Raw genomic sequence first — 22,018 nt, 5'->3', positions numbered from 1 at the left:
TTCCTGGAGATTGGGCAGAGATTGCCTAGGAATGACAGAGTTTGGGGTGGGGAGAGAGAGAGGGAGGCTGCTTTTTCTCAGTGATGAACATCGCCTTGGACCAAAATCTAACAAGATGGCACAGCTCAGGGCTGGTCCTAGAGAATGACTTACGTGAACAGGCAGGTCCACGCTCCTCCACCCATGTGTTTATTGCCTCTAGATACCTCCCTCTCATGAGGGAGGCCCACAGTTACTAGATTCTTCTCCACAGGGCACCCACACCAATCCCAGTTTTTCCTAGCCTCGATCCCCAAAACATTAATTCGAGACACCCATTTCATTGCACTGCAGAATTAAGGAATTGTAGTAATGTTTAAATTAATGCCTGGATCAGTTATATTTTTGATTGTGAAGAAAGGCAACAATGTTGACACAGTTGTAAAAAAGCTGGTCTTTATTTTAGAATTGTCATTGATAGTATTCATTCCTGTTTTCATGAACTGGAATGCTGAACTGTGATGAGGAAAAAACTACAAGTAATGGTTATCATTTGAGACATGTTACAATATGGCCTTTCTTAAGACCACTGAACTCAGTAGGTTTGGAAGGGTGAACCTCTGCTTAGGATCTGTATCTTAAAAGAGAATCAAAGATCTTCCATAAACAAGCAATAATTGACATCTCTATCATGGAACCCGCTTCCACAAAACTATCTGAAGTCCTTGGTACTTTGCCCCCACCCCATCATCTCTAAGTTCTTCTTCTCTCTGTAGTTCCTGAAATGCCTAAAGGTGGCCGAGCATCTCCTTCATGCAGTTCTCCCAGGATCAGTGAAGACCGTGCAACACCATGCATTGTTAAGACATCCGAGAACAGTAAGTAGTCCTGCAGACCAGTGGGCAATGGCAGCTGGTGGATAAACTGGTCTGATCGTAAACGTTCGCTTGTCAAAAGTGATCGGATCTCCAGGCGGCAAAGGTGAGACAAAGGAGGGATGAACTCTGCCACATTAAAGAAATAAATGAAATTATGAGGAGCACAGTACTGAGAAGGTTTTAGCCTCCCGCTCATCTGGAATACTGACTCCCCCCCAACTCCCCGCAAAAGAAGTAAGCCAAGAGAATAGTTTCCATGAGAGGAAGCAGAGGTTACTGCAGATTTGCAGTCAAGTTCTAAGACAGTTCCTATTAGATCACACCACAGATCTATCTAGTCTAGCATCCTGCTGCCCACAGTATCCAACCTGATATCTTTAGGAAGACTTCAAAGAAGGCAAGAAAGCAACAGCAATCTCCCACGTGGCTGGTTTCCAGCAACTGGGATTCAGAGATGTACTGCCACTTCTTAAGCAGAAAAGATCTGGTCACCATAGGACATGACCTGGTTACATCTAAATTAGATTACTGAATTCTATGTGGAGCTGCCCTTGTAAATTGTTCAGAAACTTCAACTGGTGCAGAATGCAAAAGTCATAGGGAACACATCTCTCCAGTCCTGGCCTATCTAGACTGGCTTGGGACCAGCATACTTGAAGTACCACCTACTTCCATACTTTGACCTCTAAGACCTTCTTCAGAGGCCCTGCTTCCAGTTTCTGAGATCAGGTAAGTGGCAATCCAGGAGAGGGCCTTCTTGGTTGTGGTACCAAACTTTTGGAACTCTCTCCACAGAGACTAGTCTATCCCCTTCAGTGACATCTTTCACCAACAGGTGAATACGTCTTTGTTTATCAGGCATCCCACCTTCCTGCCCTGCTTATGTTTTCGTATATGTGCTTTAGCTTGGTATTAATTGCTTTTCTGATTTTAATGGTTTGCAAGACATATTTTTATTATGTATATTTTTAATCTGTTAGCCACCTTAGTGGCCCTGATGAGAAAAGAAAGGCAGGGTATAATTCTTCTGTAAGCAACAATGTTAAACAAAGAACGCCTGGGACAGTGGTACCCGCAGCAGAGCCTTAGCCAATATGCAGACCGTCTTGGAGAAGGTGGTTCTTCAGATAATCAAGTATTGGATGGTATGTTGTACCAACACAAGACAGAAGCATTATGCTGTGACAAGTCACATTTCTTAGAGAGCGTGTCCACCCATATTGTGTACAATACAACCTTCAATCAACAGAGAGCTGCTCCTTCCAACAAAAGCCTCACTGAAATGAATGAAAACCAGTCATGACCACTGCTCCCATCCATTTCTACCAAGGTTCCTGCATACTGCAATTGAATATTCCATGCCCTAAGGCGATGAGTAACCCTTACTTCAGAGGAGCTGCTTGACAGTAGACATGATACAGAAAAAAAATCATAGAAATCTGTTTATGTTTTAGCTCAAACTGTGTCTGAACCAGGGAGAGAGCAGGGAGTAAACCACAGCATACTAGCTGCCCTCCAATGGATATTCTTGGATCTGCTGCATTCTTACGAAGAACGCTGGATACATCAAGGACCTTGTTAAAGTTTTACATTAAACTGCAAGCACACTCGGGATCACTGAACACAGATTAGTTCTTTTTGACCTGTTCAGAGCTACTTAACTCCTTCTTTACAGATGTAAAGCCATGCTTCACTTCACACTTTTTAAAAAATGCTGCCTATTTTTAAAGAGGTCATGCACAAAACAATGGCTTTGACCCATGTAAAGTTCACACTTATTGAAGGATTTCTGTTAATGGAATGTGACTTCCTTATCTATCACTTTGTGCTGCAGCCCAAAATGTCCCTTCACACAACTTGCAGGCAGGGAAAAGTTGTGGGATATTACCAGTTTTTAAAGAAAAAGTGGGGGGTTAACTCCCCAAAATAACTAAGACAGTCAGGTATAAATGAAGCAAAAAAATAAATATGGCTGAAGATGGGAAACAGATAAAAAGTTGGTTGGTGAGTGAGAAAAACAGAAGGGCAGAGGGAAAGATGAGGAGATGGGGGCTGCCAGGAGATGCAAAGAGGAAATAGTATTGGGGAGGTTACAGGGGAAACTGATGTGACTCCTGCATATCCTTTCGGGTTTTCCACTATGCACCTGGACCTTGTGATCAGAATTTTTCCTGTGTACAGAAAGGGGGAAAGAAGAAGGGAGTGCTAAAGACTGGGGGTGGGGGACGCACACAGATATAGGTAGGCTAGCTGATAGGTGGGCTAGAGAGAAGGAAGCAGGAAAAGGGGAAGAGGTAAAATCAGATGCCCCCTGCAAATTCTTGCAGAACCCCTCTTGTTTATACTATTAAGCAAACAGCATATAAAGAAGAGAATTAGCTCCAAGGCAGGTAGACGGTCACTCAGGCCCACTGGTAGCCCTTCTGAGGAATAATCCATGACACTCCAGGTAGTCCTCCGTCAGTACTGCTGTGATGACTCCTCATCTTTCTCTCAGGTGGATTCCGCATGGGCTCAAAACAGCAGAATGAAAATGGTGTAAACCCTTTTACACCGTTTTAAACCATTTTCACACCGCTGTTTTTGGCCCTTGCGGAATCCGCCTCAGGCTCTGCAGCAGCAACTTCTCACTGTTTTCTGTTTCAAGGGAAGGAGGCAGAGGCATGCCACCCCCTAAGCTTTGGATGAGAACATGACAGCACCTGCACGCTTCCCCCTTCACCTCTCCTCCTTCATGTGTGTGAGCTCTATGAAGAAAAAGGAGAATGCTCGTAACTCTTTCCCCCTGCATGAAAGAAAGGAAAAACTGAGGCGACTGTCTTATTTTTTCCCTGAAGGGCAAGTTACAAAGGGGGGGGGGGGTCGCCTTGCCTTGGGAAAAGCAGAAGAAAGCACCTGAGCACAGCAAAAACACTCCAAAATGCTACGATTTTTGTACAAACATCTATTTTGCAACTGGCTCAACCCACCCAGATCCTAATGGGTTAGCTTTCAAAATCTGTGCCTAGAAAAAAACTAAGTAGATCCCAGAAACAAAGTCTGCCTTCCGTTGAATTAGTTGGTTGTTTACTTACCAAAGTGATGACAGGGTACCCAAGCAGAGGTTCTTTTGTGCTCAGAAAGGATCTGCTCCAAATCCCAAGGAAGTCTCTTCCAGTCAGTGAACTCTAACAGAAAATTCAGGGCATCACTGTTTGCAGAGGATATCCTAGTAGTGAGAAGACAGACCAAGGTTTTTGCATAATGGAATCAACAGCATTTATAATATTTATGCTTTCGTTAAGGGGGATAATTTGGGGTTTTATTAATAATATGTTGTAAGCCACCTTAAGCCGTTGGGAAAGGATGGGCATAAATGTTTTAAGAAATAAGTAAAAATTCTCCACAGTATATATAGATCAGACATAGCACGAGAACTCCAAAGGGTAGCTTTGATCATGTTCTTCAAGTTATCTGTTAATTTAATCATGATGTACTTCTAGCACTCTATTTAGGTCAGAAAAATAAGGAAGGCAAGAGTAGACCATCATCATAACTCATCAAGATCAAAGCACTTTCTCCTCTATCCAGTTAGGATTACTTTCCCAATCTTTCTGAAAGATACACCATTATGTTGACTTACTAAGGCCACAAAAGTTAGCATTTTCATGCTGTTTTCTAGGCATGCTCATAAAATTCTTGCCACACAAATTTTCTCCCTGGATTTCAGGTTTTATAGTGCTAGGTCTTGTGTCTGGAGTTAGCAATTTGCCATTCTTTGGACTTTACTTTGTAAGCTATTTTGGGTCCCAATTGGGGGTGAAGCAGGAATAAATACTTAAATAAGTATACGTATAACTAAGTATGGAGGCGAGGGTTTTCTCACGGTGACTCTCTGGCTCTGGAATCCCTTGACCCAGCCTTCGAGCTTTCTAGAGAACAGCAATGACCATTATTCTGAAGGCGGCTGAAGACAACTCATCACTGTACTGGACCTGGCCCAATCTGGGCAAATTGTGTTTACTACTAATATTCTTGGTTGTGGTGGGTTTTCCAGGCTGTGTGGCCATGGTCTGGTGGATCTTGTTCCTAATGTTTCACCTGCATCTGTGGCTGGCATCTTCAGAGATGTATCACAGAGGGAAGTCTGTTACACACTGTGTCAAGTGAGAAGGGAATGTTTAGTGGGGTATATATTGTCCATGTCCCAGGGTGGGGAACCAATCAGTAAGTGTTTGGGTGGAACTTGCTATGCAAGTTATGAACAAGATCCACCAAACCAAAGCCACATGGCCCGGAAAACCCACCACAACCAGTTGAATCCAGCCATGAAAGCCTTCGACAATACACTAATCTTCTTATTCAGCTTTATTTTTGAATTTTACTAGGCTTATTGTACTTGGAGTTTTCAGTAAAGCTACCTTGCTTTGTCCATTTTGATTAAAACTTTTTTATACTACAGCAAGCTGCTTTTTATTATTATTCTTTTGTATTATCTTGGGTATTACTGTAGAAAAGCAGGATTTAAATATGGGACATAAATAAAGACATGTTACATTTACAATCCTAAGTGTGTTATCTGCCTTACCATGACTTGCAGAAAAGGCTGATAGGATTAAATCCAGCAAGCAGGAGAGATGGCAGCCACTCTTTGTAATGGCCTTGTACATCAACTGCACAAAATTCTTCTATATTTTGGCTGCAAGGAAGCTTGCAGCCCTTTTTCAAGAAATACTGAAATAAAGAGAACTTTTCATGGGACAGGCAGAGGCCTAGATCAGCTTCATGAAGAGTGACTCCATATTTCAGAAGAATGAGAATAAATTCCAACCTGCAATAATAGACACACAAATTTTGTTAATTCACAACAGCTTCTGGGAAAATGTCCTTTATAAAGAATCTCCTTTACACCCCAACTACTCTGCCAAGGAATGCTTGCATGCTGTATTGTACTCCAGGGGAAACACTCGTATTATGTTGGGCAGATTGGGAAGAAACACACTAAGCTTCAAAAGCCAATTAGGAACAGAGACTCTATAAACCAGGGATCCCCCATGGATCCCCCAAAAATGGTGCCCAAGGGATTTCCTGCAGCAGCTTTTTTGTGACTATGCCCACCATGCCTTGTCAAAATCCCTAAGGTGCCTGTGGGCTCAACAAGGTTGGGGGCCCCTTCTAAAAACCTTTTGCACTGCCTATTCTGATATCTAATTTCTAGAGGAAGGGAAAGGCAGAAAGCTTTTGGCTATCTGCTAAACAGCTTCACGGGCACAAATAGAAAAATACAGAAGCCTCTCTCAAGCAATTACGAAGAAGAAAAGTTGGTTTTTAAACCCCACTTTTCTCTACTAAAAGTCATATCACTAAGAAGTTTTGATCACCTTTCCTTCACCTCTTCCACACAACAAGATCCTGTGAGGTAGGTGGGGCCGAGAGAGTTCTCGGAGATCTGTGACCAGCACAAGGTTACCCAGGAGGGGAAACAAACCCAGTTCACCAGATTAGAGTCCGCTGTTCATGTGGAGGAGTGGGGACTCAAACTCGGTTCTTCAGATTACAGTCCACCACTCGCAACCAGTACACCACACTAGCTCTCATACTGATAGCAGGGAAAACTGACCAGAGAAAAATCTGCCATGATTGGTAGCCATTGCAACATTTCTTAGCAGAATATTTACTACAACACTATCTATACCACACATTTCTTCTTCGTAGTTCTCAAGCAGTCAGTCAGTACTTTTTTTAAAAAAGGACCTGCATATACTATTTTACTGTAATGTAAAAACAGCCCCTAAGAATATGAACCTAAAAATCACAAATGTGCTCAGTACAGTATCCCTTAACATTTGGACCACACAAAGCTGAACTTTAGCACAAAATTCACCCTAGAAAACAGGTTTCCACAGCCTGATCCAATCAATTCCCTAATCACATCAACAAAATACAAAAACCATTTTAGACGTTGTAGACCCCACTCGGCGGAACGCTCTTTATTTTTAAAATCAAGGAAGCCAGAGATGAGATGAGGAAGGAACAAGACAATTTCAGGCAAAAGGAGACTGTGGAAATGAACTATGCTAATTACATACTCAGCTATCACAAAATCATGTCAAGTTTTCAGGAGACAGAGATCGCTGATAAGACCCTTTGAAGATGAGGAATGAAGACCAAAATTAAAGCTTCTCCTTCAAATAGAAGAGCTTCCCCAGGGAGAGTCTGACAAGTTTCTTTAGTGCTTGGATGTGACCCTGAACTGGGCTACATTAAAAACTGGGCTACATTACTATTTTCTTAGTGTCTTCAGCAGGAAAAGCAAACCTTTTTTAAAAAATCTACTAGAATGATCACCAAAATGTACGCTCACTTGGATCTTTCTTTCTCCCCCATCACTGATTCAGGTGCCATCCTATTCTGGACCAGGAGACAGAAGAACCTAACTAAAGTGCCAGGAACGAGTAAACTTGCCCACCCAGAGTCTGTCTTCTTTCCTTTCTTCAACACAGTCATTTGCTAGCTTATCTGGAAAAGTGCTGACAGGCCTCCTAGCACTACCACCTTCACAGAAACGTTCCTCCCCTGCTACCTTACTCCACCATTTTGTCTTCCTTGGCTATCACTAGGCACCACTCACACAGGTCACGAATTGTAGACCTTATGCCAGTCTTCCTTTGAAGCTCTCTCAATTAGAATATCAATTCTGGTAGATGAGCTTGTAGGAAAGACCACTTGACTACCCTTTCCCTCTACCATACAGCTTTAGAGAATGCAGGATGTGTTCTAGAATGCATTCTTGGACCATGTGAGAAAACTATATGGCCAACATCCCAAATTGGACTGCTGCACAGAATAGGGAGCAATGTGTTAGGTAGACAGTGGTTACTCAGAGCCAGATCAGTGCAGAAAAAAATGCCCTGAAAGGAAGAAACAGTCTCAGTGATTCTCAGGCTCCATGCAAAACTCAAGAATGGGACCCCAGAGTCATTAGCCTGGGAAGGGCCACAGGAGACGTGTGGGGAAAATGCATGCTTCAGACATGCACATCTGCCCTTACACATTTTGAGGGATGGGTCAGAAAAATATTGGCATGAAGGAGAGGCTGCAGTGCCTGTGTGGTTGCTTTTTCAGCCAGGATATTCTGTGGAGATAAATCTCTCCCATTACACGCCACAATGGCAAGCCAAGCATGTCAGGGCACACTTGAACCAAAAAGAAAATGTCACTCATGCGCTAACAGTGCAATGAAGTGGGTATTAGTGGGGACCTCCCACTATGCAGATAGCTATAGGGTGGTGGGAGCAGATCTCCCCACATTCCCCACTTCATGCCAAGTGACTGACTGTCAGGCTGCAGCAATGAGGCAGTTCACTGAGCAGCCTTCTGGGAGCCTCTCCTCAGCACAGGTGCCCCACTTGCCCCATGCCCAACACACTTCCCTCCTGAAAGTAGAAAGCTTGTAAAATCACAGAAACCTTAGTAATATTATCCTGTGCTGTTGTCTACTTTTTCACTCCTTCTCACAGCACTCTAGTTTTGATTTTAATTTTATATCCCACCCTTCCTGACCAAGCTCCATAACACCCACAAGCAGAATACATACCCCTTCGTGAAAGCCAGGGACAGGGGTGATCTGTAGCCAAACACCGGACATTCTTGGGCATCTGGGCTGTAACCTTGCTGAAGTAAGAGTTCCAAGCAATCTGCATGTCCACCATATATAGCTGAGTAGACGGGGCTCAGTTTGCCTTCAGCAGTGCCACATAACCGATCTGTAACCGGCAGGAGGAAGTGCAGAATGCTGCAGATATGCAGAATCGTGCGTTAAAGCCAAAGTGTTCTGTGTAGACAAGATCTTTCCTATAGTGCTTTACAGACTAACATAAATCATACCAGTTACAATTTCACTGTCTCTTAATGTATGTTAAAGTAAATTAAACAGCATTCATGGTTTTAAAATAGTTTGATCTTTAACAGGTGTGCATGGTGAAAATCACACAGAATTCTCTATTGTGCCTTTTAGGTTTTAGCTACTCTGAATTACAAAACTTACATTTACTAGAGGTTTTAATAGAACCAGTTTTCTTTTTCTTTCTTTTTTTGACCTACTGAAACCTGTCATTCAAACAAAATGAGATAAACCAAACTCAGTGGTAAACTCAGTGTGATTTGCAAACTCAGTGTGATTTGCACACAAAAGGTTCCAGGTTCATTCTTTGTCATCTTCACCTAAAAGATCCTGGGCAGATCCTGCCAGTCAGAGTAGATAATACAAATTAAATGGTAGGTTAATATTTCCATATTTTTAAGAAAAATAAAACTGAGACTTACAAAAGGTTGTGTGAAAAGCTGATTCTGCAAAAGGAGCTTTTAAGTCCCTTTGAACCAAAGGACCATTCTACACTGTCCCTAAAACATGAAGAATCTTCTAAAAGTGGTCTCTAATGCAATATGTTACTTAGAATAACACTGAAAATTGCTCTTTGGTTTGTCCACTGAGCAAACTAATGAAAAGTAAAAGTGGATTGCACTGGACATAGCATCAACCATTGACAAATGAATATATAAACAGCCCCATTTTTGAGGTCCAGTCTCCCATGTGTGAATTATAATTTCTATTTGGAAGAACCCACTGTGAAACCAGATCAGCTCCCTGTTGGAACCAGGAGAGACATGACTCACTTATAAGAAGAAACTCCTTCTTTGCTACATAACTGAGACTTTGGATAGGCATGAGTGTGTTTGAAGTTATGGGACCACCTCTCTATAATGTTTCTGTGATCCTAAAGGTTCAAGACTCATAGAAATGCAGTAAGATGTTTTGACATCACTTCAGAGTTACAGTATGTTGAACACATTCTGATGGCTTCTTTAAAAGTGTGTTACATTTGACAAAGTTGATGCAAAGGTTGTTCCTTTGCATCTCTGGCTGGCTATATTGACTAAGAATGTGATATTCAGCCAGCCATTGTCCAACCCAAGCTCACAGTTCTTCCTTTATCTGCAAGAGTATTGTCAAACATAAGGAATGAAAGCCATTTAGGAGGGTCTCCAACGTAGCTTATGGTAATCAAAACCACACAAATATTAATCCTGAATTCAAGGCTAGGAAAACCATCCTGGAAAAGATAAGCTGGATTCTGGAGTCTCCAAGGCTCAGTGAAGCAAATGGGTTTAGAATCGAATAAGTCTTCTAAGGAGCCCATAGCACAGAGTGGTAAGCTACAGTACAACAGTCAAAACTCTGCTCAATACCTGAGTTCAATCCCAACAGAAGTCGGTTTCAGGCAGTTGGCTCAAGGCAGCTGGCCTCCATCCTTCAGAGGTCGGTAAAATGAATACCCAGTTTGCTAAGGGTAAAGTGGGGGAGGCAATGGCAAACTGGGGGAGGCAATGGCAAACAACTCCATCAAACAAAGTCTGCTGGGGTAATGAATGACCTGGTGCTTGTACAGGACACTGCCTTCATCTTCAAATCTTCTAAGGGCAGTTTCTAGATTTTCCAGTTTTAGGATCCAGGTCAAGTAGAGCTGAGAATTTGGTATCTATTTCAAATGAGAGCAACAGATCCCCTTCAACTGCAACGGGGATGCAAAGGATTTGGTCCTTCAACCCCCTGAAGAGCTTGACACCTATTGGTTGAGATTTTATGACCCGACGTTACCCAGCCTCTGCCCCCTGCAACATCACCCATGCATGCCAGTTCACAACAAGCTATCGGCAGTCTCTTAAAGCCTACTTGTGGTGCCCCATTTGTGCTGCAGCATGGACAGGCAACTGCCATTCCTCCTCATTACAATAGAGGTTCGGGTCTGCTCTCTTTGCCAGCAACAACTCCACACACTCGCCATGGCCTTCCTGCGCGGCAATAAATAACGGTGTGGCTCGATCTTTGGCTTGACAGTTGACGATTGCTCCTGAGAAAGAATTTTTTAGAATCGTAAGGAAGACAGCTTCCTCCAATTAGCTCTACCTGTCGCAAACATTCCTACCATTTAATTAGTCCTTGCAACTTGCTTTTGACTTCTGTACAGTCCTTCTGAAAAGATCAATGTGGTTCAGCCGGATGTCATTAGTTGACAACCATGACAGCAAGACAGCCCTGCCATTTGAAGAGAGAATCACACCACTATGCTGCAAGTCCTGTAAGGAGAGTTCCCCGCAGGTCATGTGCACAAAGCCTGAATTCTGACAAGGACAGCAACATGAAGTGGGATTTCTCGTTCCCAAAGCTGTGCGTGTGATTTAACATTTGCCCCATTAGTGAAAATACGCAGGCATTCATCGATGGAACTCCCAAAATCTCATCTAGTTCTGCCCTGAGAATCAGAAATATGCTGCCGTTGAATTTACATTCAGCCATTCTACACTCCTTCATCTGCTTTTTTTTAAGCTATGAGCCAGCATGGTGTAGTGGTTAAGAGCAAGTGGACTCTAATCAGGAGAACCTGGTTTGATTCCCTAGTTTTCCACATAAGCGGCAGAGTCTTATCTGGTGAACCAGATTTGTTTTCCCACTCCTACATTCCTGCTGGGTGACCTTGGGCTAGTCACAGTCCTTTAGAACTCTCTCAGCCCCACCAATCTCACAAGGTATCTGTTGTGGGGAGAGGAAGGGAAAAGAGCTTGTAAACCCCTTTGAGTCTCTTTGTGAGAGAGAAAGAGGGGGTATAAATCCAAACTCTTCTTCTTCTACCATACACTTTGCAGAAATTATTGTCACATATTAATTACAGAATTACAGAAAGTACTCCTTGATGTCTGTACTCCTAACATCAATCCATTAAAGGATTTTAACTGAACAAAGATGTCATAATTAGTTACCAAGTCAAAGTCACTCTCTTAGACGGCCCAATCCAGATGGGGGGAATCGAATTGGCCTGAGGAGGCAGCACAGGCCCACGCTAGAGGATTTGCCCTCCCTGGGCACTTATCCTGGTGGAGGAGAAATCACACCAGTGGGAGGATACCATGGCCCCCCAGGACATTCTGACATGATATTCATCACCATGTTAGTGCTCCCATGCTGCTGCCAACCTCACCAGCAAAGCAGGGGCATGGGAGTGACGTTCCCAAAGGTAGAGCCAACCTTAGTCGGCTTCAACCCCAGGTTTGCATAAGTTGCACTGCAGTCCTGGCCCTTGGACTTATGCCACCTTTTTGGGTGGTGTAAGTCCATTAAGTCTTATGGAGGGCTTTCCAAAAGCAGGGTGGGTTGCGTTTTTCACCCTCCCCACCCCACTGAAACACCCTCTGGAGGCGGCCGGGCAGCATTGCAGCAGAACTGTCCTGGGTGGCCCAGGGTTGTGGATTGGGCTGCCTGTTAGGAAAAAATAGATTAACATCCTGGTGTAAACATTTAGCAGAACTTTTGCTTCTCAAAATCTCCCAATTTTTCCACTGGAAATAGTGAGAGAAAAATCCCTGGGGAGAAAATTAGCAGTCCCCCGCTAATTTTTGTTCTTTATTCCCCCTGATTTTCATATCTCTGTGCAAGTGGATGGGCAATAATGTCAATCCCTAGCAAGGGTCTTAGAATGTTCTCCAAACTGGCTGTCCTCAGGCACAAAAACTGTATGGAGGATTTAAAAAGCCCCCCCCCCCCAATCAAAATATCAGAAAAACTTCACCTGTGAATAGATACACAATGAAAAGTTGTCCTAAATTGTCTTAATTCATACTTTAAGGCAGAGCTACCACTTCCCTCTAGTCTTTTTCTACACTTTATTTTACTTCATACATAGGCTGTGGGCATGTGCAACACCTTTTGCAGAAGGATGTCAAAAGGAGTGAAAAACAATCTCCTTGAGAAGGGCAGGAATTTAGCAACCTGCCACTCTTCTTTGCACATTGAGCAAGAATTTTAGAGCTTCAGAGCTGCGAGTGCGATGAATGGTCCAAGATTAATCTTTGATTTTGAAATAGCTGGTAAGTTTCAGGAGGATATGCTTACTCATGCTGATCTGCATGCGTTGCTAAGGGGAGGGCACCAAGATCAGCATAATGATGAGTAGGGTTTTTCTCTCAGAGCTGTTTTCATTTTACATACACATAAGAGTTTGTAACCACATTATAACTGTTAGTGGATACCTTCCTGTGCTCAGTTAAAGGCATTTAATCCTAGTGCTATATGCTACCCCACCCCCAACTTCCTCAGCAAATTAAGTTTCAGAAGATGAAGCGCTTGGACTTATATCCCCCCTTCTCTCCTGTTAGGAGACTTAAAGGGGCTTACAATCTCCTTTCCCTCCCACCCGCCCCACAACAAACACCCTGTGAGGTAGGGGGGCTGAGAGAGCTCCGAAGAGCTGTGACTAGCCTAAGGTCACCCAGCTGGCATGTGTTGGAGTGCACAAGCTAATCTGGTTCACCAGATAAGTCTCCACAGCTCAAGTGGCAGAGCAGGGAATCAAACCCGGTTCTCCAGATTAGAGTGCACCTGCTCTTAACCATTACATCAAGCAGAGAAGTACAGCTTAGATTAGAGTGCACTGTGGTATTTTTGTGACATTTGCTTTCTTTAAAAATATACAGTTACAATACAGATAGAGTCCGAGAGTCTCCTGGGGGACAGTGGATCCTCTACAACACCTTAAATCTGCTGTGGGTCTCTCCCCTCTCCCCTGGTCTTGCTCCTCATGTTAATACATGACATGTTCTCCAAGCTTTGACAGCTATCAGGAAACGATCTGTCACCTCACAAATCAATCTGATCCAAAGTAGGCAATTTTTCCTCCCCCACCCACCTCTGTTTGGTCTACTTTTAAACATCTAAGGAATGTAATTGTTTGCAAGGCTGGAAAAGAAGTTACCTGGGAATTACATGAGAGGAAACTCAAACAAGGCCATTAGTTCCATACAAGGCAATAACTCTCCTTGTATTACAACCTTATAGCACTAAACAGACTAAGATGGTATAAGTCAGGGGTAGGGAACCTTTAACATTCAAAGAGCCATTTGGACCCGTTTTCCACGGGAAAAGAAAACACTTGGAGCCGCAAATAATTTTTGACATTTAAAAGAAAGATAACACTGTATATATTGGGTTTTTTTACCTTTTACTCCACTCATTCTGAGAAGCGCATGGATGCACCCGCCCTGTTGCCTGCAGGGCGGGCAAGGATGGGGCCGGCGGCTCGGCCTTGCCGGCCGCCGGGAAAGCACCCACCCCGCTTGAACAAGGCGGGCGAGAGGGGAAACCTGCAGTGCGACCCAGCCGGCCACGGGCAATTGGTGTGCCCGTCCTGCTGCCTGCAGGGCAGGCAAGGATGAAGCCGGTGGCTCAGCCTCACCGGCCGCTGGGAAAGTGCCCACCCCACTCCAACGGGGCGGGCGAGAGGGGAAGCCCACGGCACGGCCCAGCCGGCTGCGGGCAATTGGTGCGCCCACCCTGCTGCCTGCAGGGCGGGCAAGGATGAAGCCGGCAGCTCGGCTCATGGAGCCGCAGTGCAAGGGCAGAAGAGCCGCATGCGGTTCTCGAGCCACAGGTTCCCTACCCCTGGTATAAGTGGTCAAAGCCAAGAAAAACTAAATACCGGTGTATAATTTGGCTCTGGCATTTCACTAAAAATGGACAATTGGCTTAAACAGTCACGCTTCCCGTACCAACTCACCATCCTGTATTTAGCAGCAGCTGATGCAGTCAGCATTCATAGAAAAATGCCCCACCTGCAACCATCCACCCCTTAACTGATAGTTACCATATGATATAAGTATCCTTAAGCATTCCAGATTTCCATATTGTGCAGCAATGAATAAAGGTGTGATCCCAAAGTCATCCTCTGATTCCGTGTTGGCTCCTTTGTCAAGGAGTAATTTCAATATTGCAGGATAGTTCTGAAGAGGAAGAAAAATGTAATTATCGTCAGAGCAACAAAGTCATCCAATTCATTGCTGAAACCTCCACAACCATTTTCACTCAATACAGAACTTATGAGAATTATTATTTGTTGCTGCCACTAGCCCTTCTCGGAGGCTTAGGAATGTCTATTCCAGTTTGCACTTTTGAGACTTTGTCAGAAAGCAGTAAATGACATAATTACATGAGCACATATAGCATCTCCACCCAACCTAAGACTATTCAAATACATGGTACATTTAATTGCTGAAAGAGCCTAAAGAGATTTAGCAGGTAAAAATCTTAACAGAAATAAACTCAATTTATACAAAAAAAAAGTTCCATTCCTGTTGAAAACAGACTGCTTTGATTAAAGGAGATGTACTTCCCACAAATTCATTTTCTTGGCATAAAAGTGTATGGCAAATGTTGTTCAAAACAGGGCAGTTCCAGTGGAAGTCTTGCATTACTTTCATTATTTAAATGGAAAGCCACGGTGTTGAAAATTATTTCAAAAACACAGCTTTCACCTTTGGGCACAATAGGCTTACTCAAAAAGTTAAGAAATTAAAATGGATCTTTACTGCTTTATAGCCATAGTGCTTCTTCCATTAATTGATCCTAGCCAAGATGACAGAAAATCTTGATAACAAGATTACATGGAAGTAGGAAGACATACAGTACTCTCATGAAGAACAAGGGTTCTGGCTGGCCTGCATTCATACGGAGGACAACAAACATTCTGGCTTCACTTAAAAGTCACAATAAACCAAACTGTGATCAAACCGTGGTTAGTTATGACCACTGAATACAAACAGTAGAATAGGCTAAGATTGGCTGGTAGGCATAATTACAAATTCAAGGGCAGGGTTCACAGCTGGCTTGCTGGCCACAATTTGCATGAACTGTAGTTTATTTTGACATGTGAACTCATAATGTACAGTAGCACTATTCCTTGTTTTTTCCCAAATACACTGGATTTGTAGACTGACTAGAGTTTGTTACTTAATCCACAGTTTGTTAGCATCTGGATGCAACTTAACACTCTAAAAGGCAAACGTACCAGCTACTAAGTCTGAAGCTTATCCGGCAATTGCTCGAGAGGATCCTCTTGCAAGGGGGGCACAAAAGTGAACAAATACTTTCAAGTAAATTAATGTTTGATATATTGTTACATTTGATATAGTGCACAATTTTAAGTAACTAGTTTAATGTTTAAAATTCTTACTATTCAAATTGCATTGCACTCCTGCCATACTCAGAATAGTCATTTGCATTTAGATGGACTTCTCTGCACTAGCCTGTCATAAATCAGAAAAAAGGAATAGCGAGCAGAGACTATGCAAAGCTGTCATTTAAAAGAGGGGGGGGGGACAAAACATTTTTCATATGGATGAAACTGGATTTATAAGTTACCCGAAAAGAAGCCTGGTGCAAAGAGTTCCATTCAGACCAACAGTGGGGCCCATTAACATTGGCTCCGTGATGAAGTAGAAGCTTTATGACATCAGTGTGTCCATGTTCAACAGCTGGAAACAGAGGTGAAGGCCATTATTGCCATCAAATATGTCACATACCTAAAGCTTAATCACAAATATTGAATTCTGTAATGGTTCACATAGATTTATACTGCAGTAAATGAGATCAAAATTCTAAATTCACTGCCATTAACTGCTACCTTCTGTAGACAAAGGATTTAATAAAAACATGGAACAGATTAAAACTAGGCTTCACAATACTGCATGCAGTAACCACTCTCTTATTTCTTTGTAAATAAATACAATGGGTGCAAAATGATATTTATTCCTTTCGTTCCATAGAGAATCTCAAATGGTACCTGATTGGACCTTGCTTCTAAAATCAGATTTTTGACACAAGTTATAAACTAGACTTTAAAGCCTATACCTTGCTAATTTCTATTTTAGAAGGCAAGATTTGGAAAATCAGTAAACAGTGGTTCCATTTGCTTTAGCAACCAAAAACTTTAGATAGCCTGACTAAAGAAAGGGATGCAGTTACATCTCCATAACAATGAAGAGAACAGATGCAGCATTTTATTGTTCAACAATTTGTGCATTCTTTGCCATTATATTGCCATAATAAATTGTTTCACGTTAGATGTTCAACATTAGCAATTGTTTTATGTCACCAGCTACAACTAATACAGTGGTTGTTGATGAATTATGGAACTAGAACATCCAAATATGGAAAATTTACCTTATATATTTGATAATTACTTTTAGATAAAGTTAAACTTACCTAGAAACAATGGTGTGGTTGCATCATTAGTAACCTCATTAGGATTGGCTCCAAATTTCAAAAAAACAGCAACACATTCCAAACTTCCCTGACTTGCAGAAAGGTGCAATGGACAGGTACCGTCAAATGTCTTTGCTCTAATGTAGTCATCTGAAGGTGCTGGGGAAAATAAAAGGTAGATTACTCTTGCTAAGGATGTAAGATTTAAACCTACCTGTTTTGAAAGGGAAGTAGTGAGAGAAAGGAATTTACACCGAATGTAGATCAATTTTGGTTAGTTCTACATTGCATGCAAAAAAAAATATGCCATTATCTGGCTACAGGGCAGCCAACTGATGGCATTTAATTTTCACAAGAAACAGAAGGATGATCTCAAGTTCAGTTTTACTGCTTGAGGCCAAAGGCCACTACAAAGAGTTGCCAGTAAATTGTAAAATTTTACAAAATTAGGTTAAAAGTCAAGATAGTGTCTTGTACAAGCACCAGGTTACTACTGACCCATAGGATGACAGAATACCATGACATCTGCTAGGCAGACTATGTTTACGGGGTGGTCTGCCATTTCCTACACCAGTGTAGCGGGATACTCATTTTACTGACCTTGGAAGGATGGAAGGCTGAAACAACCTTGAGCTGGCTACCTGAAATCAACTTCCATTAAGATCGAACTTACATAATGAGCAGAACTTTCCCTGCAGTACTACAGTTTACCAATCTACACCTATGGGCTCTTTTTATACAACTAGATTAGAGCACTATGAAAGTTACATTTTTAGAAAAGTTTTAAAACTCATTTCATTAGCAAAAGAAACCCACAAACATCTGTCAGACTAATAGAAATTGTCCCTAACTGTTCTGTGCTAACACCAATGTGGCCTGGATTTCTTTCCAACTAGAACAAAAAAAGCAAATTTGTATGAAATCTCTGCCTCCATGTCTGCAAGGAAGAATAAAACCATCTCCACCATGTTGCTTAGACCTGAATTGGCCAGGCTTGCATCTAATTTTTTTTTTTTTTGGCTAAAGTGGACAGACCATCAAATGACACAGGTCTTCAGGTTCTGAGCCTCTGCATGTACACAGGTGCTGAGCAACTGGTATTTGGGTGTAACAACCTTCAAACACAGCAGTCTGCATTGTTTAAATACACATGGCTGAGTGTAATTCTAAAAAGATGATCTTGGAGAAATAATATGCCCTGGAATGGTCCTGATTAATTAGTTTGTAAAAGGATGAAAATTTGAAATCTTGAGCTCCCCAGAAGTCTTTATTGGGCTGGCTGAACATTTGAACAAAAAAGGTCATGCAAGAAATGTTTAAGGGCATAATGCACTTTGTAGTCTTCTTGGAGATCCAAGGGTGCTGGAGAATTAAGGTTGGATTCAGGGATCCATCCGTAGAAACTGCTGATAGTCATGAAGAAGAAGAGTTTGGATTTATAACCCACATTTGCATCTTGTAAGGAATTTCAAAGCAGTTAACAAACTCCTTCCCTTCCTCTCCCCACAACAGACACCTTGTGAGGTAGATGGGGCTGAGAGAGTTCTGAGAGAACTATGACTAGCCCAGATGGCTTCATGTATAGGAGTGGGGAAACAAATCCAGTTCATCAGAAAAGAGCCTGCTACTCATGTGGAAGAGTGAGAAATCAAACCCACTTCTCCAAATCAGAGTTCACTGCTCTTAACCACTATACTATGCCGGCTCTTTGCTACATTGTTCTCCCCACCACCCATCCTTTCTGACCTTGGCAAAAGATTTTCACCAAGTTCCACACAGACAACAGACAACCAGAATAGTAGGTTACAGCTGGGAGGGGGAGGGGGATTCCACCCTCAAATAAAGTTTAGAACAACAAAGGCAAACAATTCCATGGCATGCCATCCACTTCATCCAATTTACTCCCAAATAAGCTTGTTCTAACCCCCTGCCCATTTGTAAAACCAGAAGGTAGAAGATATTTTCCTTTACTTACTTGGAAGGGACTTCTCATGGGGCTGCAATTGTTTATTTCTTACCACACTATTTAGAAATTTTCCACCTTCATCAAACTGAAGAGAGAAGTGTGCAGGAAAATTACAAACATCAAGAATTATTCAGTACCAACAGTTCCCTTAGTATGGGATACTGTGTCCCTGAATGCAGAGGAGGAGATCTTGTGGCCCCACAGCACCCAAAGCTCTTACATAAGTACATAAGTTCCCCTTTTAAATTGAAGTCAAAGTTGAGCAGACTACCAAACAGTTTCATTTTCAGGATTACACCAAGATAATGTAACATATGTTTATGATACACTGCTATCATCAACGTATTTCAGATAAGGGGTTGAGTGAAAGAGTCTTACTTTACTTGACCTAATAAGATTATTGCAAAGCAGAGTTATGAACTAGAGATTTCCTGATTTGCAGCTCACACTTACTATATTACAAATGGTACTCTACACATATTCTTAAAAGGCAGAAGTCCACTGATAGCCTGCCTCTTATGGGGATCTTTCAGGAAATATCAGTTTTTCAGTCTCTCACCATTAATGACCTCATACCATCCAACCACATGTGCCCCTCGCTACTGGCAAACAGTTCCAACTTTATTATTCACTGTACATGTTGTTAAAGGCCCAAGAACTGGAACACAGAAGCCTCCAAGAACATAAAAACTGGTCTCCTCTGCTTTATGACAGCATTTTCAAATGAGACACAATTTGTCCTTACCAGCATGAAGTAACACCTTCAGACAGTCACTTTTGTTATAAAAAGCTGCTTCATGAATTGCCATCCAACCCCTGTTATCAGGGACATCAACACTGTATCCTTGTTTGATTAGCTTTTTCAAATGTTTGACATTCCCTTCTCTAGCTGCAAGTCCAACAGCTGAACATCTGTCAAAGTAGGCTTCTGTGAAATCCATTCCAAGAGACCTAAGGAGAGAAACAGAATGGACCCACACAAATTACTGTGTCAGGAAGTCAACAGTACTACACACATCTGCACTGATAGGAGATTCAGAGATTAATATGAAGTATGGCCTCTCAAGGTTGTATAAGAGACTGCTTTGTATCCCTGTGACTCTTGAGATGTCTTCAGATTGCTTTGGTGTCTAAAAAACTAGCTAAGACATCAGAGGATGAAGAGTGATGAAAGACAGCAGCCAAGAGGAGAAAGATTTTAGCTAGATCTGGAACCAGACACAATAGAAGGCTCAAATGAAAGGGAGATATTATACCCCAAGTGGTCCTTGATCTTGGAGCTCTGGCTTATCAGAGATAACTCCACCTACTTTTTGCTTTCATGCCTCACCTACCCTGTGTTATTATCGCATTACAGTTAAATCATTGTAACCTCAAACTGAAACTATAACACTTTATTAGACAAGATGAGTTAAAATCCAAGTTTGAATCCAGTAGGTCCCAATAAAGGCTGTATTCCTGTGCTTAAAAAAAAAATCAACAAGTCAGAGAAGTAAAGATCCAAAAGACACCATCCTAAGTGTCACTGGTGCCATCAATTGCAGAATGGTTACCACTTGCTGTGTTCCTTCTACTGAGCCCTTAGAAGCTTAAAGAGAAACTGCCCCTGGAAGTACATGGGGAGAGACCTTCCCCACAAAGGGCACAGCTTTTACCGTCTGTTCCTCCCCCTCCTCTGCAGAGGACAGGTAGGCTTGTTCGGGTTGATGGATTGCTCCTGTGGTTTCTCTCATATTGTAAGTGACTCTGAGTCCCTACAGAGTGGAAACATGGCAGGAAAAACTCATCACAAAACAAAGCTAGGTTTAGTTTTGGCCACCAGTCTCAGGAGAGTGATGGGAGTTGCAGAGCCAGAAATTAAGGGAATGTAGGAACATCCTGGTCTAGGTGACCCTGGGCCAGTGAAACACTCTCAGCCTAGCCTACCCTCACAGGGTTTTTGTTGTGAGGATAAAATGGAAGACAGTATGGCATAAGGTGGGGAGAAAAGCAAAGTATAAATCAATTAAAATGTATAACAAGAAAAGGATGTAGGTCTGTTTTGGGTTGCAAAATCCAAGAATTGCACACTGGCAACTTTATGTAGAATGCTTAGGAGCAGAAATGTGCCTAAATGTTCTAAGGGTCTGAGGAACACCTGATAAAGGGGAGACCAGATCAAACTTGAGAATTGATAAAGGGGACAAACTTCAAGCATCAGCTATAGGAAAGGAAATAAACGCCCCGGAGGCCCTGATTCTGATATTATTGGAAAACAACTCCTGTGTACAAAACTGTCTTAAAATATGACAAAGCAGAGCTCCTGTAAGTTTGATGCTGGGAAGTGACTGCTTTTTGGGAATGCAGGAGGAGGGACTTGTCGGGAGATAAAGGGGCTGGCAAAGGCCAGGTTTGTCAGAACAGGCTTTGCCAAACTTTAATATTCCAATACCTCATCAATAAACACTACTAATCAATACTGCAAAGTCCATTTATTGACTTAAAATGCAAGACCTGACAGTTTTCAAGGTAAGAGACAAACAGAGGTGGTTTACCATTCACTGTCTATCTCTATATAGCGTTCTACTGATAGTCACCCAGCAAGTTCTCATGCCACAAGTGGGGGTCTGAACCAGGGTTTCCCAGCTCCTATAGACCAATATACACACACACACACACAAAAAAAACCACCCTACTTTTATAAAAAGATAGGCAAAGTCTATTACACTATACTGTATGTTTTCAGATACCAGGTTTTCTTAAATTCAATTTCCTTTGCGAAAAAAAAGACAAGAATTGATCCAGCCACCATATTCACGTATTTGAGAAATATCGCAGTCGAGCAGGTGAAGGAAAAGTTTCTTTGAAACCCATTCATTCATCCACACTTCCATTCCTGCGGTTTGCTGTGGATAGTCTCTCACCTGCACGACGACTTCTGCGAAGCAAAAGAAGAACACAGCGGGCTTCTCCTCTTATTGCCTTCTCAGCAGCCCCTCGACTGAGAGCTTTGACAGCCCCGCTAAACGCGCTTCCACCAAAAACTTCCCTGGACTCTTCAGACGGCATCCTACGGCTGGCGGACAAAGGCCAGAAGCCCCGCCCCGCTACCTGGTACCGAAAGGGACGCTGGGAGCTGTAGTTCCG

The 22,018-nt window shown here is 42.4% G+C and overlaps 1 protein-coding gene across 3 annotated transcripts in view; it reads right to left on the bottom strand.

The window, feature by feature from the left end:
- Nucleotides 1-418: 418 nt before the first annotated feature.
- Nucleotides 419-22,018, bottom strand: part of ASB3 (ankyrin repeat and SOCS box containing 3) — a 47,598-nt gene continuing 25,998 nt past the window's right edge. Inside the window, exons 1-10 of one of the 3 annotated variants that reach the window (XM_048518743.1) lie at nt 21,796-21,987; nt 19,638-19,843; nt 16,927-17,085; nt 16,084-16,196; nt 14,531-14,666; nt 10,570-10,747; nt 8,434-8,631; nt 5,425-5,667; nt 3,932-4,065; nt 419-983 (exon numbers count right to left, since the gene is read on the bottom strand). In XM_048518743.1, the coding sequence (XP_048374700.1) occupies nt 733-983; nt 3,932-4,065; nt 5,425-5,667; nt 8,434-8,631; nt 10,570-10,747; nt 14,531-14,666; nt 16,084-16,196; nt 16,927-17,085; nt 19,638-19,833 (1,608 nt within the window). In that variant the 5' untranslated portion in view covers nt 19,834-19,843; nt 21,796-21,987 and the 3' untranslated portion in view covers nt 419-732. Of the gene's footprint in view, nt 984-3,931; nt 4,066-5,424; nt 5,668-8,433; nt 8,632-10,569; nt 10,748-14,530; nt 14,667-16,083; nt 16,197-16,926; nt 17,086-18,901; nt 18,978-19,637; nt 19,844-21,795; nt 21,988-22,018 lie in introns of those variants that run through there. The other 2 variants (XM_048518762.1, XM_048518753.1) reach the window with 2 other exon arrangements.

This window comes from Sphaerodactylus townsendi, linkage group LG01 (genome assembly GCF_021028975.2).
Source record: "Sphaerodactylus townsendi isolate TG3544 linkage group LG01, MPM_Stown_v2.3, whole genome shotgun sequence".
NCBI lineage: Eukaryota > Metazoa > Chordata > Lepidosauria > Squamata > Sphaerodactylidae > Sphaerodactylus > Sphaerodactylus townsendi.
The sequence above is the reverse complement of the archived record's forward strand: the minus strand, read 5'-3'. Positions and strand labels throughout refer to the sequence as shown.